At 39.1% G+C, this 27,999-nt stretch overlaps 3 protein-coding genes across 3 annotated transcripts in view; 1 reads left to right on the top strand and 2 right to left on the bottom strand.

The window, feature by feature from the left end:
- The window catches only part of niban1b (niban apoptosis regulator 1b), a 29,351-nt gene extending 16,862 nt beyond the window's left edge, over positions 1-12,489 (bottom strand). Inside the window, exon 1 of the mRNA XM_026934957.3 lies at positions 12,319-12,489. Within this exon, the coding sequence (XP_026790758.3) occupies positions 12,319-12,373 (55 nt within the window). The 5' untranslated portion in view covers positions 12,374-12,489. The remainder of the gene's footprint in view (positions 1-12,318) is intronic.
- A 1,630-nt stretch (positions 12,490-14,119) lies between these two features.
- On the top strand, positions 14,120-20,822 carry rnf2 (ring finger protein 2). The gene is made up of 7 exons (XM_026935062.3): positions 14,120-14,239; positions 15,208-15,327; positions 15,845-16,005; positions 16,653-16,868; positions 18,282-18,554; positions 19,501-19,672; positions 19,791-20,822. Exons 2-7 carry the CDS (start codon positions 15,241-15,243, stop codon positions 19,890-19,892), a joined length of 1,011 nt encoding a protein of 336 aa, XP_026790863.1. The 5' UTR covers positions 14,120-14,239; positions 15,208-15,240; the 3' UTR covers positions 19,893-20,822.
- Positions 20,823-22,503: 1,681 nt separating this feature from the next.
- arpc5a (actin related protein 2/3 complex, subunit 5A) lies at positions 22,504-27,986 on the bottom strand. The gene is made up of 4 exons (XM_053239582.1): positions 27,726-27,986; positions 26,579-26,650; positions 25,549-25,725; positions 22,504-24,952 (listed from the first exon to the last, which is right to left on the bottom strand). Exons 1-4 carry the CDS (start codon positions 27,867-27,869, stop codon positions 24,890-24,892), a joined length of 456 nt encoding a protein of 151 aa, XP_053095557.1. The 5' UTR covers positions 27,870-27,986; the 3' UTR covers positions 22,504-24,889.
- Positions 27,987-27,999: the final 13 nt, after the last annotated feature.

Here is a 27,999-nt window from a genome sequence, read left to right on the forward strand (position 1 = left end):
GGAATAACAAAAATAGAGCATCATCCAACAAACTGGCACCACAATCACTAAGCACATCACAAATATTTCAATATAAACATGTTTAATTCGTTTCAGGGTGGGATTTTCTGTTAGGACACACATACACTCAGTTCTTTCTGCTCATTTTTCTGTATACAAGCTAACATAACATTAACCTGCACCTAGTCTTTCTCCCACAACCATGAGGATTAATGGTGCATTAAGACTGCTTTTAAATAATCTATGAAGGCTATGGGTGTGGTCGAAATGCCATGTATACTATATGAGGCACAATTCCGGTATACACTGTATTCTACATAATATTCCTCGCTGTAGTATGTAGTAAAAATGCATATGATTTGGTATATTACACAGTTATTTGATTGTTATTTAATTTAATTTGTAGATGCTGTTTACCTCAGAACTACCTCACACTACTTCATTTCTATGCAGAGAATTTTGACAATTATTGTAACCTAAACTGTGATTAGGTTCGGTGATTAAAGTAAAAAATGATGCAAGGGAGTGGCAGAAACTAGATTTAAGGCAGTCAAAATGTACAATAACCTTAATTTAAGAACAGAATTACAATAAAAATACAGTAATAGCATAACTGGCTAAATAGCATAAGTAGGCTTTTGTGTCAAATATTCAGCTCTCACAAACATTTAAAAGACAGTTAAGAAAATATTAATATTTCATGAATTAATTTGTCAATAACTGACATAATTACAACAGCAAATATAAAAAGTCCCAGACTAACAAGGTATTTAGCTGTTACTAATAATTGGCAGTTAGCATTTGCTAGTTCACACAGGCAATAAATTAGCTAAGGTAGGCCTATAATTTTATTGTTTCCTATCACATTTTGATGAATACATACTGCAGTATAACAGTGTAAGACCTAAGTACATGATTAACTGTTATCTTCATCACACATTTAACAGGTTTAATTTTGTGAAAATGAAATGATCACATCGCATTGCAGGATGCAGTACACTATGAAGGTTGCTTTGGCCATGTATTTGGAAACTGGCCTAAGTAATACACTATCCAAGTATCTTTTGTGTACTGAAAATATTTATGCTATTCACATACTGCATACAGGTTTTATCCTGAGTATTATGCATAGTATGCAGTTCATACACAGAACATTCCTCGGGTTTGCCAGAAGGCCTCATGGGTTGTAGGTGTAATTGAATATAATTGTGCCACTATTATAGTCACATATAATTGCAGGATGTTGATGTAGACAACATTGGAACATGCTGAGGGAGACAGGATAAAGCCACATGCACAAAAGCAGCTGTGTTGTAAGTATAAATCATAATCAGGTAATTCAGCTAAATAAATGCATAAAGCTTTGATAACACAAGCAGAAAAATAAGTAGTAAGTAATTAAGTAAATACTGTGAGTTTGTAAAACTGAGTTATAATATACATTATATGGCCAAAGGTTTGTGGACACCTGACCATCACACCCAAAGGTGGTCCTTCCATAAACTGTTGCCACAAAGTTGAAAGCACACAATTGTATAGGATGTCTTTATATGCTGTAACATTACAATTTCCCTTCACTGGAACTAAAGAGCTCAAATCTTTTCCAGCATGACAATGCCACTGTGTACAAAGCAAGCTCCATAAAGACATGGTTTGCCAAGATTGGTGTGGAAGAACTCGAGTGGCCTGCACAGAGTCCTGACCTCAACCCCACTGAACACCTTTAGGATTATCTGGAACGCAGACTGCACCCCAGGGCCTTTTCACACAACATCAATGCCTGACCTCACTAATGCTCTTGTGGCTGAATGAACAAAATCCCCACAGCCACGCTCCAAAATCTAGTGGAAAGCCTTCCCAGAAGAGTGGAGGTTATTATAATTGCAAAGGGGTACTAAATCTGGAATGGGAGGTTTAACAAGCACATGTGGTTGTGATGGTCAGGTGTCGACAAACTTTTAGCCATATAGTGTACATGTTTTAGGGAGTGGTTACATTTAGCTTCAGGATTCCATTCAGTGAATTCATCTTGGGTATGTGTGAATGGATTCACCTCCATTTCTGTAATATTCGTATTTTATATTCACACTCAAAACTCGAGTTTGGTGAGCTATGACCTACAAATTTGTGTGATGCATTTACATTTACATTTATGGCATTAATGTAAGTTTGTAAGTCCTTTAAATGTGTTAAAAATGTTTGTGAACCTAAAGATTTGTCACTTGCCAGCCAAGGGTTAATTCAAGATATTCAACAAAAAAAATCAAACTTTCCACCTCTCAGAACTGTGTGCGCGTATCAGATTGCCCAATGAACAGTGGGGTTGCCCTGGCAACATGAACAACCAGCAACAGTGGTGGAAAAGAGAGTGGCACTTAAAATCATGTATGAATATTTGAATATGTATATATGGAAAAGATTTCAGATCACTTAATTACAAAGCAAACCAAACATGTCTTGGCTGATCAGCTGCATTTGGCAATAAAATGCGATAAATGTTTTGGATTTTACTTTAGGCTGAACTATTGCTTTAGGCAAAGTTTTAAGGATTAACAATGGGTCTGAATTAGCTCCACATTCACTATATAGTGCACTATTTGGGATGACACCATTTTGTAGTGTTGTCTGATTTCTCAGTGTACAAATTATGTTCTCTGAATGCTGCACTCTATTATTACCCACAGTGCACTGTAAATCCAGTGCACCACTGATGTACACTATTTCTGCACCACAATGCAAAGAGATTTACTGGCCAGGATGGACAACTTCATATTTACATGTCACATGTGTTTCTGGTGCACTCACTAGTAAGTGCTGTTGAATTGAGTCAGGTGTCTCCTTTGCTACTGCCCACTACATAGTGCTCTATAGAGAAGTTTATCATATGTAGTACTATATAAAGTATAGCACAGTGTATATAGTAAATAGAGAACGAGTGAGTGAGGGAGTAGCACTGTGTGACTCTTCCAAAGTTGAAGTCCTAACACAGAATAAACTATCAAGACTATGATGTTTGGATGGAGGGATAGTGAGCAGAAGAGTAAAGATGTGAAAGATAGATGGGCGCAAATTCATATAAATATGAATGATGGTTTTGAACTGAAGATGCGCTTTTACTGGAAGCCAGTATAACACATATAACGTCACCAACAACAGATCTGAGATCATCTTGAGAACAGCATGCAAAATTCATTCTCTTGTTGCCTTCAGCAGATGCACACGGTTTGAGTCTTTCACATAGTGGGGGAAAGGAAACACAGCTGAGCATTGGGTCTGTATGCTCACATCTGGAGTGGTTTCAAACTGCCCTGCATCCTGCACCACACAAACACATGGTGCTTTGTATATCTGGAAATCCTGCCGAGAGGGGTGTCTGGGGTTATGCTTTTGTATGTGTTTACTGCACTGATCGTTTGCGTCCAGCTCTGTGTATGTGTGTCATGGTGTGTATGCACACGAATGCAGACAAATTGAACCAGGGCTATACAATATGATAATGTAATTTTGCAAGACAAACTGAAAACATTGCAAAAGCCTTCCTTTCCCCCACTTCATCTGTTAAATCTATGTATGCACTGAGTTGGTTTTAAGGAAAAAGATCAGAGCTGAGCAGTTCCATTTTAGTGGAGGGTGGAGCTAAATTCAGGGCCAGAAAATTTTAAACAAAAGCCAGAAATTAAGAAATGAGTGAGATGCCCTGCACTGCAGTATCATGAATCACTATTATTCTATTTAGTCTATGGTTACTATAAAATGTAATGATTATTAGAGGTCTAGAAACACGGATTACAGGACTGCACCTTTAACTTAAACATCTTTGTTATTATTTGTTTTTTGTAATATTTTGGAATCAATACTATATAACACAATATTTTTATAGGTCTTTGTAAAATTATTGTTGCATGTTTTGTTGTGTAAGTGTATGTTCCAACTTCAAGTGCAACAAAACCTATGCTATATGTATTGCATCTCATGAAAATGTCAAGTATCCTCACACAATATTTTTGCCATATCATCAACCCATAAACTGACCCAATCTTGATCATCTCTTGCCACACTGGTATGGGGCAACAACAGTTACATTTATGAAATCAAAAAAATCCTTTTAATTAATATCCTGTCTTTCTCAAACTCAAAGTCACGGTCAGGTCATAAAACACAAAATAAACAAACCAGGGATTTAAGGTTTGCTTCATGTTCTACAACTTTCAAAACCAGGCTAACTCTTCACTAACACCTTTTCTGCAGGGAGCTCGAGCTGTACTTCTGCACAGGGTTTAAGCATGAAGTAATTTCCTGTATTGAGTCCCTCATCACACAGAAGCAGCTGTGAGATCAAAATGATTTTAACAAAACAGACCTGAGTATACAGTGAGATCAAAATGTTCACTTGCTTTAATTTCATCAGTTATCTTCTCTCTACTGCATCATTCTTGACATGTCTCAAAAAACTATAAAAAAGAATTTCTTTAAGAATTAATTGTATTATTTAAAGTCACTATTTGTAGAAAGAATGGGTTTATATGTACTTGTGAATGTATGTGTTGATTGGGGTTTTGACTGTATTACATACCTCTTAACCATTTCAAGCACAGTGGTCACTGTGAGATACCACATTTTCTTTTCTCATTTCTGAATTTGCATTAGTCTGCAAAGAGGGAACCTCTACAATTTAGAAAGATGTTTAATGTTATTCAGGGGAGTATAAAAAAAGTGGCACACAGGAAGTGCTGAAATAATTGCAGCTCTTCTGAAAAGCGGGGTCCTTTACAGGTGATAAAATTAAATAACACATTAATTTTATAAAATTAAAATGTGGTGGTTTTGCCCAGTAACCACTGCATATATATATATGCAAAGTAAAAGTGGTAGTAGTGGTAACTAATGTGCATGTTGCGAAAACCCTGAATAGCATGGCAAAATGGTAGATGGTAGATGCTCACCAATGGTAGATTTCAAAATGGTCACACATCTAAGCAGCTTGATGAAAAAAAGAGTGATAAAGAGGGAGCAAGACTGTGGGTAGAAGTCATTGCATCAGAGTCTTCCTGTAGTGAGGGTGAGTGCAGCGATAAAGATTACGTGGGAGATCAGGGAGTTATGGAAACACGGGACATTATAAAAGAAATTCTATGTGTGTGCCTGAATGGTTAATTCACAACCAGCTTTTTTGAACTGCCTCACTATATCATCTCTTTCTTGTTATGTCCATAATGTTTGATGGTGTGCTGATAACATGACAGACACAACTTTCTGTAAAGTGGTCAGACGACAGAAGTTTTCTGGAACTTAAGACATTAGGTCTTTTTCAGAAATACATTACACAAATACATAGTGGAGATTATGGTTGCTGGTCATAAATCTACTTTTACCCAGTGTCAAACTTAATATTTAAAAATAAAGTGTTGATAGCAGGACTTGGAGTTCCAGACTTGGAGGTTTAGCTGCATTCTTTGGCTCATTCCTCCAGGAAGATGTGAGAAACAGAGAGCTCCAGATTGACCACATCAGCTTGTGAGATCTGCTTTCAGCTGGCCAACATACAGCATGGAAATGGAGCAGCTGGTGCAGATCGAATGAGATTTGAGCAGAGGGACTCTGAATGCGTATGTAGGACAGAGCTGGAGTGGAGAGGACTGTTTTTGTATTTTCAAAGTGTTTGAGAAGGAAATTGAATGAAAATGCATTAAACAGTGTGGGTTGAATGTTGGTGTTCTACCACTTGGCTAGCATGATTCTCTCTTACCAAAGTGACACGCGTTCCTCCTGCCATTTTGTCAGAAAAGCCTGAAATGTAAAGAAGCTAGATGGAGTTGAAGGCTGCCAAGTGGATGCACGTTACTCCAAAGACTTTTTTCTGCCCTGATCCACTCAACAGAAAGGTCTTGGAAAAAATTTGGGTTAAAATGAAACATCTTTCAAACCTGGGTAGCCAGATTTGGAATATTGGTCCAAATCTCCTATCCACTGACTCCTGACCACAATGGACAACTACATGAATCATGGAATCATTGTTTAGCCCAAGACAACTACATGAATCATGGAATGGACAACTAATGGACAACTACATGAATCATGGAATCATTGTTTAGCCCAAGACACATTGGCTTACTACAATTAGACATTAGCTAGGTGACTAAAATGTCATAGGCTATATAGTAGAGGTGTTTGACTCAGGTATCCTCAGAGGAACAAAACATTATGGTCGATATCCAAAGCTAGATACATAAAGGGGGATTTGTAACATTTTAAAATGCCCACATGGATATGTATCTAAACACTGCTGAAAATATTATCTGCAAATAGTGGAAAATTTCAACCCCCAACCATAAGGCAGGGCATATGGAGAACGTGCCAGTTGTGGAAACACAAACATGTCACACATGTGAGTCTCTCACAGGGAGGAGGCAGTGAGGGGAGTGAGTCTGGAATCAGAAAGGCCTGTCAGTGAGTGTGAGTCATCTCCCCAGGCCCTAATGCAAGCCAGAAATGAAGGCCTATCCTGAAGTGACCTTAAAAACCCGCACACAGAAATGCATGAGAATAAATGTTGGAAGCTAATCAGGTGGACCACATTGGCAGCTGTAAAATGGGACGTGGCCGATTTGTGGGATGATAATATGGGTCTGTTCAGGCCACAGAGACGCTCGGGTTAGTGACAGCATCCTAAATCATTCTGTGCTGAAACTCGACTTCTTTTCTGAACAAGACAGCTGGAATCTGTTTGGTCAGGGTCAATCCATAGATTCCTCTTTCTCTGTCTTTCTTTGTGTCCCTGTCTCACTCTTTCTGTAGTAACAGAAGGAAAGCACAACAGGCGATGCTCTGAGTCACACATTTCTTTCTCAGTGCTCATGTTTTGAGTGATTTCACACAAACCAGAGCTCTGTACCATCTTTAAAATGCTTGAGAGGGTACAGGCTGCCTCAAAGGCCTAGAACAGCTGGAGTTCAGATGAACAAATGTGTCATCTAAATCACTTTAGAAGCACTTTTAATGGTAGATAATGTAACTACAGCAAAGCTTCAAAATACCTACCACTGACCCTGAGCAAACAGAGTTTAACCCAGCGTGATTCACAGCTTCAGCTACAGACTGAAACAAATCAGCAAAGCTGCAAGGACTTATCTACAACTGACATCTGGGACATCTGTAGTATAATACCTGCATATAAAACTCTCACATGTAGTACACGTGAGTAATATCAGATCAGATCTGCAACATTTATTTTTTAAGCATGTCAATTATAAGTAGACTCTAAGCGTGTAGTAAATGTAAAAATAGCTATAGCGTATAGCTATAACATGCTAACCTACAGCCACTTCTTTAGCTTAGCACTTGATCTATGAGTCTAACATAGCTAACAAGTAAAGAAATCTTATAGCTACCAATTTAACATTATGCAAACTGCATGTCTAAAGCATCACGCTAGCTGCACACTACTTCCTTGAGTTGTTCAGTATCTCAAACAGTTTCTGACTGTGTGACACACTGCTTTCACTACTTTGCTACAGTTTTCAGCTCAACCAAATTATCGGCAGTGAGGTTACATGCATAAGCAGACATGTATGATGTCTTTTACAAAGCAAATATTGGACAATATTACAGCTGATATTGCCAGTGTAGAACAGCATCTCTCCATGGACTTGCACTGGCCTATGAGGTGTTGGTGTATTAAAATAGTTAGCAACAAACTCTATGTTATCTTTATCTATGGACCTCAAACTAACTAGAAAATTATCAGCAAAAAAGATTTCAACTTAAGAGACCAAGTTCATTCATTCTTATGCAGTTGATGGTAAACTCACTACAAAAAGCTATAAATATTAAGAAGAGGTGAATCATAAAATAAGTTTAGAAGGGGTTAAAAAAGGATCTGCAAACAGACCAGATCATGCCAGTGCCAATGCCATGGATACAAACACCCACAAAAAAAACATCTCTGGAATCTCTGATTGGTCAAAATGTTCACTGAACACATCAGAAATGATGGTTTATTTGCATCTGTGAAATCAACCATGTGAAAATGATTAACATCCAGAATACTGTGTAGCACATATGACTAAAAAAAAAGCACACAAAATCTGCAAGTTAAATCAGGCACAATCAATAAATCATGACATCATTCAGAAGGCTTTGCCGGAGTGGTGCCATATATCTGCTTCACTAATAACTCATTTTATTCACCTTTCGTAAGCTGCTGTTACTGTGATTCCAACCATATGCTCCTCCAACTCACTCCAAGCTTTTTTCTACAAAACTCAACTCTTGTTAGTAGCAAAGACTTCAACTCCCACCCATGAGCCAGAGGTCTTTAAAGGAACGTTTCGATGATGACAATGAAATTTCCGCTAAGCACATATGTACTCAATCAACCAAAACACATTTGATGTTTGACGTTTGTTTTTGTGGATCTATGAGTCTAACACAGCCAGCAACTAAGCATAGCTTATAGTTACGAGCAGTTTACCTGTGTGTATCACACTTGCCTCAAACTGCTTTGTTGAGTTGTTCAGATTTGTTTATATAGTTTCTGACCCTGTATGTCTACAGAAGTGGACAAAATTACTTTGCAGAGCTAAAATCAGTAGTGGCAGCCATCTTGAAAAAAAAATTTTTTCTTCCCCAGGACATATTTTGGTGTCACTCAAGATCTCACTATTGGCCTGTGACTCTGAAATCTAGAAATCTGAAATCTACGCTAACAGCTTTTCTGCGGGGAGTTTGAGCTGTACTTCTGCACAGAGTTTAAAACATGAAGTAGTTTCCTGTAGCGAGTACCTCTTCACACTGAAGCAACTGTGAAATCAAACTGCTTTTAACAAAGACCACTGAGTCTAGAGTAAGGTCAGAGTACATCAATCTGATTTAATTTCATCTGTTATTAACAAATAAAACAATTATATTTCTTTCAGCAAGACTCTTCTGTGTAAATGCTTTCTTCATCCTTTCATCATTCTTCACTAGTCACTGACTGAAATAGAATTAAAAATAGAAATGTACTCAATGTTCCCATTGCCATCAGCCAAGATATGTCTGGTGTCTAACATTTGCTTCTTTAGTTTTACAAACCTAATGTAGCTAACAAGTAAAGAAAACATATAGCCTCCAGTATAGCATCATGCAAACTACACAACTAAATCATCACACTCTGACCTTAAAAGAGCACTATCAGTGGAAATAAGTGCTGCTACCTCGTATGAGCTATGCGCCCTAGATCATTCCTGCATAAGGGTGAAGATATCCTGCGCCTTTTTTTGTCGGGCCCCACAAGATCTGGACATAAGAAAGTCTTTTGTGATTACTAAAAAAACTCAACAGAGTGTGAGGTGAGTGTGTGATGATTTAGTTATAATGCTGTACTGATACCTGTAAACTTCTCTTACTTGATAGCTCCATTAGCCTTGCAGCTTCAGTACAAAACTGTACACAAGGAACAGATTTGGGTTTAGGTGAAACTGTATAGGTTTATCATTTGGACTCTTTATACAACAGGCACTCTCATAGCTCAAGTAGCAGATTCATTCCAACACTGAGTGTCTTCTCTATTTCATGGCTAACAGCTTCCTAGAAGCAGCTTACTCATGGCTTTAAAAATGATGCATTACAAGAGAGCATGACCAGGGTCCTGTGTGTCCTGTGTTGTACATAGTTTGGTGGTTTCCCTGCTCTAACACACCTGGTTCAGCTAATCAGCAAGGTTAGTAAAAGTGTTACTTTGACATTCATGAATGAACCTACAAACTGAAAGTAACAAATACAGTTTGTTGTTCATTTGAACATTTGAACATAAGTGCCTATCATCCTCTCTCTCTCTCTTTCTCTCTCATCCCTTTATGCACAGGGGCATTGTCATACCGAAACAGGTTTAGGCTTGGCCCATTAGTTCCAGTGAAGGGAAATTGTAATGTTACAGCATACAAAGACATTCTAGACAACTGTGTGCTTCCAACTTTGCAGGCAACAGTTTGGGGAAGAACCACATATGGGTGTGATGGTAGATGTCCACAAACTTGTGGCCATATAGCATATCTATCTATCTATCTGTATGTCTCTCTGCCTCTCTCTCTCTCTCTCTCTCTCACTCAGTGTAACCCTTTGTCTCTTGTATCTTTACTTGGCTCTTCTTCCCTGACTTTCTGTCTGTCCCATTGTATCTAGGGTTCTGTAGCATATGTCAAAATATTGTAGCATATAAAGGAGGAAATTTGGGATTTTTTTTGGATTTCTTAAAATTTCAGCCTTGTTCAGTCAGCCTGAGGAAATCCCTTATCTACATAGGCTTATCTCTGTAAGACCTCATACAACCACGAACACTGCTATTACTATGGACTATACAATTCAACACTTTAAAGAAAATTGTTAGCATTTTGTTAATAACTTTTCAAAACATTTTTGATTATACAGTATAGTATGTAGCTGTCTCTGTGCCCTTAACCCCCCGTGAACTCCGCTTATCACGTCTCTCTCTACATTAATGTTTCTGTCTGTATCTCACTCTCTTTGTCTCTTCTATTCATTACTCTTTCTATCTCTCCCTCCCCCGTCTCTCTCTTTCTGCATAAGTCTCATGATTTTCTTCTCTCTTTCTCATTGTAAGAGGTCAGTGTGGCCTCAGGATCGTTACCCAACTCTACAGTAAGCTCTGAATAGTGTTCAGAAGGAAGTAAGTGCTGCACTTCATTGATCAGGGTGAACAATCCAGACGGGTGCAGAACAGAGCTGGTTTCCTCTTTTATCCGGCACTTCCCCTAAATCAGCAAACAATCCTCTGGACCAGCTGCTCCCAAACACAGGAAGGAAACACGTTCTTCTCATCATGCTGAACCCCGCATGACATAAAAGCCTCCTTGCTTGCACGCCTAAAGAGTTGGACAGATGTGTTCTCACATTCCTGCTGAATCACTTTGAATGCCATTTAGTACAGAATTTAAGGCACACCATCCAAGTGAAATGGGTGCGGTGTAGAGTGTGTGGTGCAGGGTAAGACTAGGTTATACTGGTAATACGTAGACCAGTGATTCTCAAAGTGGAGTCCGGGGACCCCAGGGGTCTCTGAAGCATAGCCAGGGGGTCCATGATTTTGGGGGTCCACCGGTATCAAAGTTATTTTATGTATTCCTGAGGAGTTTTATAGTCATTATCCAAATCCGAATTCTCGCTTGAATGAATGAGTTTAATCCAAAGCTCAATAGCACAAAAATAAGTAGGCATATAATTAATGCTAACTTGAAACTTTTTTCCTGAAAAAACCTTGGCTCCAATAAATAGTCAGAATATTATTGCACACATTTAAATAATGACCATAATATTTGAATAGTTAGATCATGTTTATAAAATAAATCTGTACTGAGGCGGGATTTTTTTTGGAATATTTGGATCCCTGACCACAAATGTTTGAGAATTCCGATATAGAAAATGAGATACAATAACTTTGTGATTCTGAGTAGTGATTTTCATGGTGGCATGGTGCATCCCCAACCAATCCCCAAACAATCCTGAGGTTCTGTGGATGTTTTCCCCATGTCTGGGTTCTCCAGTTCCCTCTCACTTCCAAAAAAACATGCCAGTAGGTGGACTGGCTATGTTAAATTGCCCCTAGGTGTCATTGAATGTGTGAATGCATGTGTGTGTGTGGAGCCGTGCATCCCATTCAGGGTGTGTTCCTGTCTCTTGCCCAGTATTCCCTGGATAATTCACCACAACCCTGACCAGGATAAAGCAGCTACTGATGTTGAATGAATGAATGAATGAATCTATTTTTGTACCACATATTTAAATATTCCACATAAAATACTTCAATATTTTGTCAGTGTTGAATGAAAAGTTCTGAATGATTCTCTACTGTTTAGTTTGTCGAAGCTTTGTCAGTAAAACTAAATATTCAAACACATCAAGTATTATGATGATATTGTGTCATATCGTCTAGTGCAGGGTGTCCAAATGTTACATATAATGGAAGGAAAGTAATCAACGTTAGCTGACCAACACATTTTTATTATTTTAAGAAATATACTAAAATTATGATTAAGCTAAAACATCCACATGGTCTCTGGAGTCCTTCAGGACAGACTGCACTGTATGGACACCAAAACCTCATGAGTGTCCTGTCCAGAAGTCCCATTCAGATCATTAAAAGCCAGAAGATGAATTACATTTCAGGTTAGACAGAATGCAGAAAATAGTTAAACAACCCAACCTACACAGTTACTCAGTGTAAAGCTGAAAATAAGAGTTACAGTGTCACCAGTGAATCATTTTCCCTGTTATGCTGCTCAACTCCAAAGTCTTTCAGATATCCCATACAACACTACCTACCTCTGATGTAGTTACATTTAGTTTCGTCTAAAAGGCTGGAGGAAGACACTCCCATGGTGAAGAAGGCTTTCTCTGGCTCCCTTATTCCCGTTAACTCGGTTTACTCACAAACTCCGCACGTCTTCACTGTCAAGAGAAACGACCAGCGCTGACGCGTGAATCACAGACGAGTCGGATCTTCAGAAACGAGTCATTTCAGGGAATCGATTCCCTAGAGCTTTGTTAGCGGTGTTGACTCCCTTTCTTCAAAACTTTACACATTTCTCAAACTGTAGCGCCGCCTGCTCATCCTTTTCAGCAGTGACCCTCACACACCGTCTGCCAGCACTGGGCTTCATTAATTAATCATGTAATTAAATTTACAGGATATTAGGAGCAGGAGAAAAAGTCATAGCAGTAGTAGTAGAAGGGGATTTGCCTTTATTTATTTATTTATTTATTTATTCATTCATTTATTTATTTACATTGGCGCTTAAAAGATTAATAATAAATGTAACCAGTCCTAAAGACTTATTTAAATTAATAATATATAAGCTTATAGTATACAAATGTGTAAATACATTTTTATTTACAAATAATAAATACTAAAGTGCACTAAAACAGTTTTGTTCCCCTACTGACTGATTTAAAGGTGGATTAGGGAAGTTTTTTTTTTCATGATTAGGGGTCTGACAGTCAGGTGGGTTGGACATTTGAATGAATCCCGCCCCTGTTCACGAAGCTCCACCCCCAGCATCTTAGATAACTCATATAGTGTCTATAAAATAAATGAACACAAACGAGCTTTCCGGACCGGAAGTCAGTTTTCCAAACGGGCTTTCTCAGGGACTCTGTAAACTGAATAATTAATTATTCAGTTTAAATTTTTTTATTTATTTAAATATTAATTATTTTTTTATTTTTTATCATGTTCTATATATCTTCCAGGTTATTTGTACAAGTAAGGAGTAAAATCGACTACTGCAACTTTAATTATTCAGCAAAATAAATAAATAAATAAAATACTAATAATCATGATTACCATTTTAGCCATTATTGTGCGGGCATAACAGGTTGTTGTTGTTGCTGGTGGTGATGGTGGTGTTGTTGTTGTTCATCTTGTTGTGGTTCATCTTGTTGTTGTTGTTGTCATTGTTGTTGTGGGTGGTGGTGGTGTTGTTCATCTTATTGTTGTTGTTCATCCTGTTGTTGTTGATGTTGTTCATCTTATTGTTGTTGTTGTTGTGGGTGTTGTTGTTGTCACTGTTGTTGTTGTTGTTGTGGTTGTTGTTGTTCATCTTATTGTCATTGTTGTTGTGGGTGGTGGTGTTGTTCATCTTGTTGTTGTTGATGTTGATGATGATGATGGTGGTGGTGGTGGTGGTGGTGTTCATCTTATTGTTGTTGTTGTTGATGATGGTGATGATGATGATGATGATGTTAGTGGTGGTGGTGTTCATCTTATTGTTGATGTTGGTGGTGGTGTTGTTCATCTTATTGTTGTTGTTGTTGTTGATGATGTTTTGTGCTGGTGGTGGTATTCATCTTATTGTTGTTGTTGTTGGTGGTAGTGGTGTTGTTGTTCATCTTGTTGTTGTTGCTGTTGGATAATTCAGGTACTAAAAGAATATGTTCGATGATGAAATAAAAGTTAAGGTTTTTAAAAATGAATTTTACTTACTTAGGCCTATAATATTTATAAACAGAAAATTAAAATCAAAACCTGAGCAGATAGTTTACAAGAGTATCTCTGAGATTGTCTTAAAAAAGAACAAACAAATCTGAAAAAGATTAGCGTGAACTTTTTGGCACCCGTCCCGTTATTCCTACATTCGCGTTCCTACATTTCCCACAATCCTTTGCGGGGTCGTCATAAAATCCGCCATATTGCGCTTTTCGGAACGCGTTGGCGAAGGGAACAGTATCCACAACACAGAAAAGGGTAAGTGTGTAAACAAGGTCTATTTAAGCTATATTTACACGCTCTTTGGTGGTTTTAGAGAGTTGAATGTAAACAGACGGTGTATTAGATCATTTCGCGGCTGATAATGATTTAATCTTGGCTGCAGAATCATGTTTATGTTGCTAATTAAAGCTACATCCTTAGCTGCGTTAGCCTGTTGGCTCGCCGCCGTCGTTCCTGAGCTGCGATTTTTCTTGACAGCGCGAGACAAAACGACAGCACATCCGCATTTTCACTAGAATTTATAATGTTAGTGCACTTTTACAGTGAGGTTATGGGTTAATGCAGAGCTTTATCAGGCATGTTTGTGTGGTTTTTTTAGGTTTGTTAGACAACCCTACGTATACGCTAACACAAAGAGTTGAGAAGCTTCCCTGGCTAATATTAGCTGGAGACAGCCTTCTTCTGTGTTTCCCCCAATAACACGCAGCACACCGGAAGTTTTCTACTTTAACACATCTGAATAAACACGATCCAGGATTACATGAGATCAGAGAAGGTGTGCGAGGGTGAGAAACCTCTCAAATGTGTCGTACAGCAGGGATAAGGGGGCAGATTGGGGAAACACTGGCCTGTCTGACTTCAGTGTTTAGCCATATGGATGGATCATATGTTATTTTACTATTATAATTGACCCAGTTAGTGATCTAACACACAAATCAAACTGAATCATCATTTAAAGTGATAGATACAAGCAAATAATCTGGAATTTGTGAGCCAGATTACATAGTAAACACTGCAGGCACTTGAAGGATTTGACAGGTATTCAGTAAGAATGTCATTATGGATTTCAGCCTAGATTTGTTGGAAGAATTATTATAATTTATGTCGGTCTGCTTACTGTGGCTGACCACGATCCAGGCGTAAGTATGAAGGTGAGTATGAATCTCACCATTTAAACCATGAATCAGTGTTGTAATGAATGTTTCCTCTGCTTGCTCTGTCAGAGAGGTGATTCTTCTCTGCATCAGCACTGAACTATGACTCAGACAGTGCAGACTAATGGGGTTCAACCCCTCAGCAAGACCTGGGAGCTCAGCCTCTATGAGTTACAGAGAACTCCACAGGTAAGCAGATGGGTGCAAAAACTTTATATGACATTGGTCAGTAACACAGTAACACTTAATACTAGGCTTATGCAGTACCGCTGTTTCTTAATCGTGATTTACCTTTCAGAAAAAATAGTTTGCATATAAAGGCCTGGGATTTGCCACGGTAAAGGCTTTGGACCTTGGTTTCTGTTTATGTAGGACATAACAATTATATAAAAAGCCAATCTCGAATAAGCCTTTTTATTCAATTATTTTGCACGTTTTTAAACAAAACCTATTGGCAATAGGCTTACATATATACCCCAAAAAATCCTTAACTAATAAGCTAATAATACTGCAAAGAGAAAATAAAGATGTTCAGTGTGAAAAGTTAAGTGGGAAAGCTAAGAAATGCAGATTAAAACTGAAATTGGAATAAGTCGATGACCTGCAATACAGCTAACAGTACACTAGTTATTACTGGAGTCATTACTCAGTCATTATCTAAGACTCGTGGTGTTAATCTCTGAGGCTGCTGTTCTTCTTCAATCAGGAGGCCATCACAGATGGTCTGGAGATCGCAGTGTCCCCTCGTAGCCTACACAGTGAGCTGATGTGCCCCATCTGCCTGGACATGCTGAAGAACACCATGACCACCAAGGAGTGCCTGCACCGCTTCTGTGCAGACTGCATCATCACAGCGCTCAGATCCGGGTCAGTCACGCACTGTTTCCTAAACAGAACCCTTCTTACTGCTCTCTGCATTGTCACCTCTGCCCCTTCCCCAAACACACACACACACACACATATATGTATATGCATATGCACTGCATTTCTTTAACTCAGTGCTGTAGATTGGAAGAGAAAAGATCTTCATGATTAAAACACATGCATTAAATAATCTACAGTCATGAAATCATAAATAAATAAATAAATAAAAATCCAACAATTATGAATGGGTCAGGTTAAACAAGGTGTAAAAATAGATAAAGACACAGCAGTGTGTACAGTAAAGTCAACTTGGTGTGTTATGGACGGTCTTATACCTCCTTTTACCTTCTTAGAAGCACTTACTGTATTTGGAATGTAGCCCAAAGTTCTACTCAGGCATGATAAAGAAGCAGTTAAAATATGACTGTAAAAAGCATAAAATGATCAGGTTGAACCACATATGACCTAAAAATCAGGGAGGCCGTGGGGAACAAAATGCAATAGTTCTTGTATAGACCTAACTTGAATGTGTTGATGGTTTCTGAAGCGGAATGAATTTTCAAAGATACTGATTTTCTCAGCAACAGACAGTTATGTGTCATTCAGTGACAAGTCTTGTTATGAGTAACCCATCATCTTCGTTTGTGCAGGAATAAAGAGTGTCCGACATGCAGGAAGAAGCTGGTGTCAAAGCGCTCACTCCGTCCTGATCCAAACTTTGACGCCCTGATCAGCAAGATCTACCCGAGCAGAGACGAGTACGAGGCACACCAGGAGCGAGTGCTGGCTCGCATTAGCAAACACAACAACCAGCAGGCTCTGAGCCATAGCATCGAGGAGGGCCTCAAGATCCAGGCCCTGAACAGGTCACTACAGACTGCATTATTATACATGTGTATTAAAAATATAGAACGTGGTAGCACTACCATCTGGAGTTTTGGGGATTTCCTCTCCTCTCGGTGCACTTTCACGTATGCAATATTTACTATGTTTGGGTGGAAACCTTGTGGGGTTTTTCCCTTGGTGCATTTTTTTTGGCAGGCATAAGCAAGGTTTCACACTTGAATATGGCCCAAACTGCCTGCAAGTGATTGTCTCACTCCACATCTGAACAAATTCTTGTGCAGTTTGATCGCAGTGACAGACCTGGAGTGCTGAGAAATCAGAAAAAAAATGCTGAATACAATTCCTATAAATGTTTCTTTATTTATTTAGCACCAGGCCATTATTCTCCATGCTTGTTTTTTTCATGATTTCTGTATGTGCCTCTTTATTTATAATTACTCACTTTTGCGTTAACATTTTTGGTCCCACCCTTTCTCACATGCTCCTTAGCCAAAGCTTTTTTCCCCCCTTGTAAAAGTTGTGCAATGTTAAACAATGTCCAAAGAGATAGAATATGAAGCAAAAGCATCAATTTCATTCTGATTCAGGCTACACAAGTTCACACCTCACACCCACTGCCCTGGTTTCCTAGTGATGCCAGGAAAATGCAAATCAAGTCCAGCATGCGGATAATCCAGCTGGGTAATGAGGAACTGTTGGCAAGCACACATCAGTATTTGCAGAGTCCTTGAAAATTCCGGGATCTCATACTGTATGATGCCTGCATTCGATTAATAAGGCCACACTATTACACACACACACACACAGTTTATATATATATATATATATATATATATATATATATATATATATATATATATATATATATATATAAATATAAAATCATTTAAAACACACAGATCAGTCATAAGATTAAAACCACTGAGAGCTGAAGTGAATAACATGGATAACATAACCATGGGGGTGGGGGGGTTGATATATTAAGCAGCAAGTGAACAGTCAGTTCTTGAAGTTGATGTGTTGGAAGCAGGAAAAATGGGCAAGCGACTTTGACAAGGGCCAAATTGTAATGGCTAGACGACTGGGTCAGAGCATCTCCAAAATGGCAGGTCTTGTGGGGTGTTCCCGATATGCAGTGGTTAGTACCTACCAAAAGCCATGCTAAAACAGCTGATTTGGAAAAAAATAACACTAATCAGGAGAATCTAAAATTCATGAATATTATTATTAAGTGTGACAGACAAGTGTTCAAAAAAATATACAAGCCGTTCATGTTCCAGTATCCAAATACAGACACAATGTAGAGATAAAAGCAGTTCCAGTTTGCATAATCGTGGATTTTTTAATAAGAGCGTAAAAGTATAGGTGCTTCAGTGACATTTTCTAATGTCTAATCACATTTTTTGTGGATCTGCCAATATCTATTCATCCAGACTGCAGCGAGGGAAGAAGCACCAGATTGAGAACGGCAGTGGGGCAGAAGACAATGGCGACAGCTCGCATTGCAGTAATGCCTCTGTCCACAGTAACCAGGAGGCAGGACCCAGCATCAAACGCACCAAGACCTCAGATGACTCGGGCCTGGACATGGACAACACCACAGAGAACGGAGGAGGGGACACAGCTCTGGATGGAGCCAGCGAGATCGAGCTCGTCTTCAGGCCTCATCCTACTCTCATGGAGAAGGAGGATGCTGCCCAAACCAGGTGACTGAACACAGTGAAAGTGATTTATTTAGAGCTATTTGGGTTTTATTTACCATTTCAGTCAGAAAGACTTGAAGAATGCTAAAGTGGAACAATACTACACTCTCTTCACTAATGATAATGAAGAATCATTTGAACAGTCATACAGAGGTTATGGCCAGGTCATTTTGAATCTGAGAGTAGCAAGGTGAAATAAAAATGTCTGGTCTTTGTAAATTTGAGACAAAACAGAGCCATCACCTGTGCATATACACCTGCAGTAAAGAGCATGGGAATGTGAAGCATCTGTAAAGCTCCTTGTGACAGTGTATATTGCTAAAAGTGCTATGCAAATAAAATTGTATTAAATTGAAACAAATGTGAATCAAATCTGTGTGATTACAATATGTGGTCAAAACGTTTGTGGACACCTGACCATCACACCCATGTCTGGTTCTTCCCCAAACTGTTGTCTGAAAGTTAGAAGGACAGAATTGTATAGAATGTATGCTGTAGCATTACAATTTCCCTTCACTGGAACTAAGAGGCCCAAACCTGTTCCAGCATGACAATGCCCCTGTGCACAAAGCGAGCTCCATAAAGAGACAGTTTACCAGGTTTGGTGTGGAAGAACTTTAGTGGCCTGCACAGAGCCGTGACCTCAGCTCAACTGAATGCCTTTGGAATGAATTGGAAATCCCAGGCCTTCTCTCTTGACATCACAATGAGCAAATCCTGAATGAGCAAACCCAGGCAAGGCCTTCCCTGAAGAGTGGAAGTTATTATAACAGCAAAGGGGGGAATAACTCTGGAATGGTATGTTTAGAATGCACATATGGATATGATGGTCAAGTGTCCACATACTTTTGGCCATATAAGTGTACTTTGTTCAAGTTTTGGACATTTTATTGGTCATTAAAACTATTGACCTTTGAGGTTTAATAAAGATGTTTTTGTGCACAATTAGGTACATTAAGACCTCGGGCAACGCAACAGTAGATCACCTCTCAAAATACCTGGCTGTGAGACTCGCTCTGGAGGAACTGCGCAAGAATGGAGAGGCCAGTCCCATCAGCGTGGAGGCTGCCAGCGAGAAACAGTACACCATCTACATTCCCACAGCCAGCAACCAGTTCACAGTGAGTGATTTAACATGCTGTACTGGGTCAAGACCCCCCTACAGTGTTGCAGGATATTTTAAATAAAACTTCAATCGACCGATCCACTGTAAGCGTGTCGTGCGTCACTCTGTTTCAGGTCCTCAATGGCTCCTTCTCCCTGGAGCTGGTGAGTGAGAAATACTGGAAGGTCAACAAACCCATGGAGCTGTACTTTGCCCCAACGAAGGAGCACAAATGAATCCAGCAGGATGTGAGGCTCTAGGATGGACTGATGGATGTTCTTTTGCTCTCTCCTCCTTTCTCTCTCTATCTTTCTCTAGTCATGGAGCCCTTGCTCCTTAACAACTGTGGCTGCTTTTTTTAATTGTCTTTTTGTAGGAAAACAGGCCCAGGGGATTATAGATATTGGGGGAGGGGAGACTTTGGGAGACATACTGGTATTTGATACTCTTTCTTTTTCCCCTTTAAGTTGACAAAGTCAGTTTAGTGTCCCATACTGAGCAGCAGTCTGTTATGGACAGGAGTCTGATGCGGCCTTCACTAAGGTTCATATCTAATAATACAATCACAACACCATGTAAACATGTGTTTTCATAGTGATTGTTTGGCTTTGGGGACTAATTAACCATCCATGGCATTCACTGTCAATGGCAATATCCTTTCACCTTAGAGTAAACCAGTGAGCTCTCCCAAGCTATGAGAGATCATAAGTGCATTTTAATGACCAATCGCTCCTGTTATATAAGCATTTACAAAAGCTGATTTGCCTTTCGTGCCACTGTGTTGAGGTTAATATGAAGACTCAGTCTGGTCTGCACTGTCCATGCCACATCACACATCAACATTATATACTACTGTATATTTTCAGCTGACTGTATTGACCTTTGACCTTGTACATATGACATCACTTCAGATTAAAGCATCTGGGAAACCTGTCACAGTAAGCAACCATCGACTCGCAACACATCAGTAGCTGTCAGTTGAACACCGAAATGGAGCAGAGTTTTGATATAGGCGTATTTCATAAAAGAAACACCATTCATGACAAACTTTTTAGAGCATGAAGTATTTTTAGTTGGACACCATTTGCATAAGTATGAGTTCATGTTGATGTTTTGGGGGAAAGCTGTATACCACATTTGTTTGGAAAATAAAAGACAGTATGCAAGTGCTGCAGTGAGAGCTTTTGTAATGTAGATGTGATTTTGGTAATATGATTCAAATAATATGTATTTATTATTCTGTGAAGTCATTAATAACTCATAATTATATTAGTCAACTCTTTATTACCTGTAAGTTCCTTACTGCATATGTAGTGGATCAGCCAAGTTTGACTCAGTAATACCATTTGCACATAAGAGGAGTTTCATAAAATAGCAAATGTTATCATATGAATCATGACTTAACACACCTTTTCGCTTTCAAATTTCAAGTTTGTGCCAGACCTCACCAGTGAGATGTGCTAAGAAAGAAAGGGATGTCAGCTTCAAGATGTTAACGTTTTTAGAAAAAAAAAATGCAGGAGATCAAACATAATGCAATTCTGAGGAAAAAACACAGACTTGAGAACACTCAATGGTATGTGGAGGTGGGACTAGAAACATTAGCATCATAAACACAAATGAAGAGTGGAGGAGTCAGGCTTTGTAGCCAGTGCTGTTTTTCCTGACTGCTTTGATGAGGACTCTGCTCTCATGCTGTGTGTATTTTCTGACCACACAGTGCTGGGGGGGCAGGGGTGGGGGTGGACCAGCAGAAATTATTTCAGGAGAGCTTATTAGGAACACAATGTGTCGGTTCCACCCCTGGCAATTTGCCACCCAGTGCCTAAGCCAGAACTTGTGTGTCTGTGTGTGTGGACTGGAAAAGCTGCATTTCCAGCAGAAGTTATCTAGTTACAGCCACAGAAGCTGCATGAAAGTGTTCGAGTGTGGGGCTGAAATTTGTGCCTGAAACACTGCATTAGTATCACATCAGACTTGATTGAGAAATGTCTGATCCTCCACATGAGCATAAGACATACATTTGTGCATGTTGTGCTTTGCATAAACATCAAAAGCTGCAGGCTCGGTTACTGGGACAATGTCAGTATCAGGAATTGGCTGATACTCAACGCTCTAATATTGAGATCATATCCAAATGTGTCCAGAAATAAGTGTCAATCTGTGTTTCTCTAGTATTTAGTATCAATGCCTGGAAGATGCCTGAAAGATGATTACTGATCGATTTCTCCAGAATTGGCTTGTCTGCTGTGTTGAGCATGAAAGACAAAGCACTATTTTTGTGCTGTTGACATTTTATTTTAAGCTCATCCCAGCTTTTTATTCAGACATTAACAACATTAACCAGTGGCTGAATTTAGAGATACTTTTCAACTCAATACACTGACAGTGTAATTCCCACTGCAGGTAAGTGTAAATCAGCTTAGAACAACTACCTCAGAAAGTGAGAGATCAGAAGTTACTGGAGATTTTGCTTTGTTTAGTGCTAAAGAGAAACAATCTGATAATGATGTTTAAATATTAAAACGTACACAAAGAGATGCATTAACCTCAAATGTGACTGATATAAATCAACAGACAAAGCAGATATCATGTACTTTAAGTAGCTGCAGTGGAAATTGGCTTAATCAGCACAACAAAACATCAAGATACTGCTTTGGTCCTTGAACTAGGGGCTCAATGGTGGCACCAGTGGCCCGACCTGGATATAGAATGTATATACATACTGTTTATAATGCTGATAGGATAAACCTATCCAGAAACTGGTTTTATTCTCCCTGGTTATTTATGTCTACTAGACATGCTGCAAAATCTGACCAGAATAATCATGCCAGAAGATGAGACCAGTTTTCAATTAATACAATTTTTATTGCTTCCAAATGGACAACACATTATAAAAGGAATAATTCATAAGGCAGTCGGTAAACTGGTACATTATATTCGCACTTGATCAAATGAGTGATATGGACAACTAGAAACTCTCAAACATGGCCATGTCAGTCTGTTCATCACATATGGCTTCTTTGATGGACTACATAAAGGCTACACTAAGAGCATTCCCTAAATACAATGTTAGAAATGCTAGAAATGTTTAGTACCGGCAATATTGTGCAGTACTCGAGGGAAAGCACACACACACACACACACCCTCACTCGGTATATTTGTGTTCAGCTCCTCAGAAGTCGGCTACTAAATCTACTGAACTAAATGGCAGATTGTGAGCAAAGGCTAGACCCACATGACGCCTTTACAAGTGATCAGGACATACATAAACATGTGTCAGTACAACAGTCAATGGATTTTATTTGATCAAAAGTCTGCATGCTGATGCTGGATCAGTCTTTGGCTTGTCCTGTCCTGATAAACAGAATTAAACATTGATAAAGAGCTGATCCTAAATCAGTGTCCTTGAGGAACAGGCTGTCAGTAATAAAATAAAGCCAAAATGTTTAGCTATAACTCATGGTTGGAACGGTATTGCAAGAAAATGGTACAATTATCATGATCATACAAACTATCATCATGGTCTTTTAATACGTAGAACTTGTGCTTTCAGAATGGGAAGTCGGATAATTAATATGCTCAACATTCCAGTGGGTAAAGTTGGGACAGCAATGTTGCTAGGCAACAGGGCAAATATGGCCTCCTCAGTGTTGTGTAGCGACTGTAGAAACAAGACAACACTATCAAGAATATCAACTTTTTCCTCAGATGTGATGTTCAGTTTGTAAGAATAGACTCCGTACAACTAAAATGAACTGTAATTAAACATAGCATCAAGTGCTAACGGAACTTCCATAGCTTCTGCCATACTGAGAAATGTCAATATTGCACCACATCTTGTGAACTCAGTTGTGACTTCTGAAATAGTGAAAACCACAAGGCTGTTTGTATGGACGGTTCTCGTTAACATGGTTAAAATGAGCATATTTTAACACCACAAATGACACTGCAGTGGCAGTGTGACTGTTCAATTATTCAGTTAGTAAAACTGTCATATGTTTACCGCTCTTAGCATTTAGTAGTTTATTAGAAAAATGCAGAAATACACAGTTCTCAGAGCTTCATCTTTTTTAAATGTTCAAAAAATAATTTCGTACTTTTCACACAAGAACAGTCATACCTGGATATATCAGTCATACCTGGATATATCCAGGTATGACTGTACTTGTGTGAAAAGTACGAAATTATTTTAATGATGTATACCGGTATCTCATAACTCTGTGTACCTTTTTTTTTTTTTTTTTAAACAGTATACCGTCCTACCACTAGTTATAACCAAACTTAATATTCTTTATTTTGGCTTAACCTTTAACATTTGTCTGTCAGATGCTTGTAAGATACAGGCATAGTTTGTAATTCAGGTAGCTGCTTTGATGGCAGCTGAGCATAACAATACACAGAGATGAGAAAAGGTGATCCGTTAAGCTGAGGTGTCGGCTATGGCAGAAGACTAACAGAAAGCTAAGACTCTACTGTGTTGAAAAGATGGACACTGTCACTGAATCTAAGCAGATGCCTCTTACACTCCAGTGGGACTTATAATCAGGAAAGTATGCTAAGCACTGAGGCCGGTGTGGGATGTCGTACCATGATTAATTACTTTTAAAGTCATTTACTGACACACATCAGTGCCAAAGCACCTGATTCAGGCCCTGCAGATTTCATAAGCACACACGTACGCTGAGCGTGCCCTTATGTGAGCTGATTAGCATTAGGTTAGCTGTTTGTGGGGTGAGAGACTGTATGATATTTCATCTTACATGACAAAACATACACGACAACAGTCTATAGTCATATCTGTTAACACTCATACGTTCCAGTATATATAATAATAATATACCAGAATTACATATATCTTAATTCAGTTGAAGCTATTTTAACAGTTCCTTGGGGTGTAAGACGTGGAGCAGATGAAGTTAGAGGAACATCTGCTTTTGTAAACATGTGAAGAACAGAGATCAGATCTGCAAATCCACTTAATAGGAACGCTGCTGTTCAGGTGATATACAGATCTGAGCTGCTGTATTTTGTCTCTGGACGAAACCCAGAACGGGAGCAATATAATGAGAGTAAAAAATCACAGAGAAAAAGAACAAGAAAAGAGAGAGAGAGAGAGAGAGAGAGAGAGAGAGAGGCTGACGTCCTCCACAGTGTAATGATGAGCCTGGCGCTGAGGTTGTGCCAGCCAATCCCTGTGCCAGCGCTGCCAAGGCATCCTGATGGAGAGAGTTACACGGTTTTTCTAGCTGTGAGCACTCGCACGATGGAGCCCACACCACCTACAGAAAGAGCCTACACACAAACACACACACACACACACACACACACACACACACACACACACACACACAAAGAGGCGTTCATACTTACAGAACTTCACACATATCACATATTGGATTTTTTTCTTTTTTTAAAAAAGGATACCTATTTTAAGATGAGCAGTCCAGAATTACTGGCACTTTTCATGAGAATGTGCAAAAGTGAGTAAAGGCCAATTCATACTGAAAGCACTTCTAAACAGTATTTAGTTGTGCTTTTAGTCTCATAGGATGGATCTGTTTCTATTTTAACCAAGGTTTCAATTCACATCAGCTCCTTGACACACCCCGTCCATCCTGCTGTGGTCTTTTATTCACCATGTCTAATTTAATTGAGGTATAAGTGTAAAGATCAATTCAAACCACATGCTTCTTTATTTAAAAGCGTAATCTGCAACAGTATTCTTTATTCATCCAGAAGCCATGGGGGTGCAAACTTTTGCACTCAGCTGCAACTATAAAAATACTTAGTTGTAATTTAACCTGTGAACAAACTCAGCTTTTCCCACATTGTAAACAAGCACACACAAAACAAACTAATACACACACACACACACACACACACAGTACCTTCTCATGCCACTGGAGCAGCACTGCACTGCTGTTCTCTGATGGTCGTTCAAACCCTTTATAGATGTACTTCATAAGCAGATCCACTTTAGTTTTATCCAGAGACTGTACTGCTTTCTCGATATCGCTAGTCTTAAAGGCAGTTAAGACTTTCAGTACCAGACCCTCAGCCCGGTCCTATACACACACACACACACACACACACACACACACACACACACAGGTTAGAGAAAATGTGTGATATAAACATACCTATAACAAATAACAAATAGCCACCCTTCATCTAGTGTACTGAACATCAGAAGGATATCTATATCTAGCCATTAGTTTTAGTATTTCAGTACATTTAAACATTTATGAACTCATAACCTAATAACTCCAGAGACAGAGTGAACATAGCAGTAGTTCTACACTGTGTGTTCATGTCACGTGAACCACAGAAGGTTAAAAAAAAATTGCAATCATTTTCTTGAGTCAAGAAAATTACAAAGTGGCATCATCAGACACTTTAGGGTTCAAATTCATTTTTCATATATTTACCCATAATAATGTGTTCTTTCTGGTGTTATTTAGCTTGATTTACATTTGTGGATGAAGAATATTGTCTTAGGCCAAATCCTAAATGATTTATGTGGCATTTTATATTTAGCCACTGAAAAAAGTGACTGCAGTGAGTGCCTGCTGGAAATGGGTTAACTTCTTACACACCATACCTTTTTTTGTATACACACTTGGTTCAATATTTTGTATTTGATAAAAAAAAAAAAAAAATTGGACACAATTAAAAACGTGTGAAAATTCCATAAATGACATGCATTTATTCAGAGCCCTTTTCCTACATCAAGGCACCAAAGGCTTACTTGGATCTGAAATATTCAAATGTGGATTTTTTTTGGCTTAAATACATCAACGTTTTGAAAATTTGGGTAGTATTCAGTTAATAGTGAAACACACTGTGAGGGAATGAAATTCTCTCCCTCGTGTTAAATTACACTGTCCATCTCTGGTGCTTGGTTTTGATGGAGCTCACCTTGACGTTCTGGTTCTTGGTGTTGATTGGAGGGTTCTTCAGTGCAGCCTGTAGTGCACCCATCATGTTCCCTGTGCATGGTGCTAAGGAAGAAACTACTCTAATAGCATCATAACATCCATCTATCCATCCACCCATCTATTCTCTGTACAGCTTATACTGTGCAGGGTCCTGGAGGAGCCTGGAGCCTATCCCTGGGACACCCTGGACCCTTGCACCCAAATGCACGGCACAATCGCACACACACTCATTCACAACGCATGTCTTTGGACTGGGGGAGGAAGCTGGAGTACCCGGAGGAAATCCCCGAAACACTCGGAGAAGTGGGCCACCGTGGCCCCTCCCACACCGCCCCGCCTGTCTGTCTGTATATAATATTCTCAGGCTGCTTTGACTTGTGAAATAAACACAATGCTACATTGGTGACTTCACTGTTTATGTCTTAGCTTCCTGGTTTTTAGGAATAATATTTGCATACACAGAAAAATAAACATTTAAAGCTATATTCAGGCCAAAAATGAAATGTTTTCCACTTTCCCTCTTACCCCAAATACAGTTTATCAACCAAGGCGTGTTTATTGTTATCAGTTTGATTCTTTAAGCTAATGTAGCTAACAACTAACAGAAGTTCATAGTTACCAGTTTAGCACTGTGTAAACTGCACGCCTAAAATTATTACACAGACATTTACTCATTTACCCATATATCAGACTTGCTTTAGGACATCATAATAGCTGAGCTTTACTCTGCTGCAACCATACAAACAACACAAAAGTCGCTTCTAATCACGAACAGATGAACTTCGCTTGATTGTTAAACGCTCTGCAACAGCGACGATCCGAAGTCGTGTCCCAAATGGAACTCTGTTAAACTATATAGTGCACTACCCATGCTGTAGAACGCCCCAGTGACGTCATCTAAAGAGTGCTCTTATGTAGGGAGTAAGGTGCTGTTTAAGATTCAGCCGGCGTAACGAATGAATGAGAGCTAACCACACCCATTACACTTCCTCGCCGTCAGTGCTGAGGCTTTTTATACACGGGCTAATAACCAGCAAGACATAAAACACTGACTGAAAATAGCGGAGCCAAAAAATGACTGAAATCCCAGTGTAAATGTTTGATAGAAGAATAAAATATAAAGGATATTGTCTGATGAGGGAATCGACCTCGGCCTCGTCTGGACCCAGCTGATTCTCTCCGCCTTTTTCCTCTTCATCCACAAACTTGTTCTCGTCATATTCGTCTACATCAACCTTTCTGAAGCGGTCCGATACCGTGTTCTTCGACATGTTTAAATGTCTTGCAAAGTTATTATAGGACAGAAAATGCAAGAGTAGCCCGAGCCCCCGGTACTTTTCAGGAAGCAAGCAATCCTTCCGCAGTCACTTCCGCATAGCGCGCCCTCAAGCGGTCCAGCAC

Source organism: Pangasianodon hypophthalmus, chromosome 14 (genome assembly GCF_027358585.1).
Source record: "Pangasianodon hypophthalmus isolate fPanHyp1 chromosome 14, fPanHyp1.pri, whole genome shotgun sequence".
NCBI classification, from domain to species: Eukaryota; Metazoa; Chordata; class Actinopteri; order Siluriformes; family Pangasiidae; genus Pangasianodon; species Pangasianodon hypophthalmus.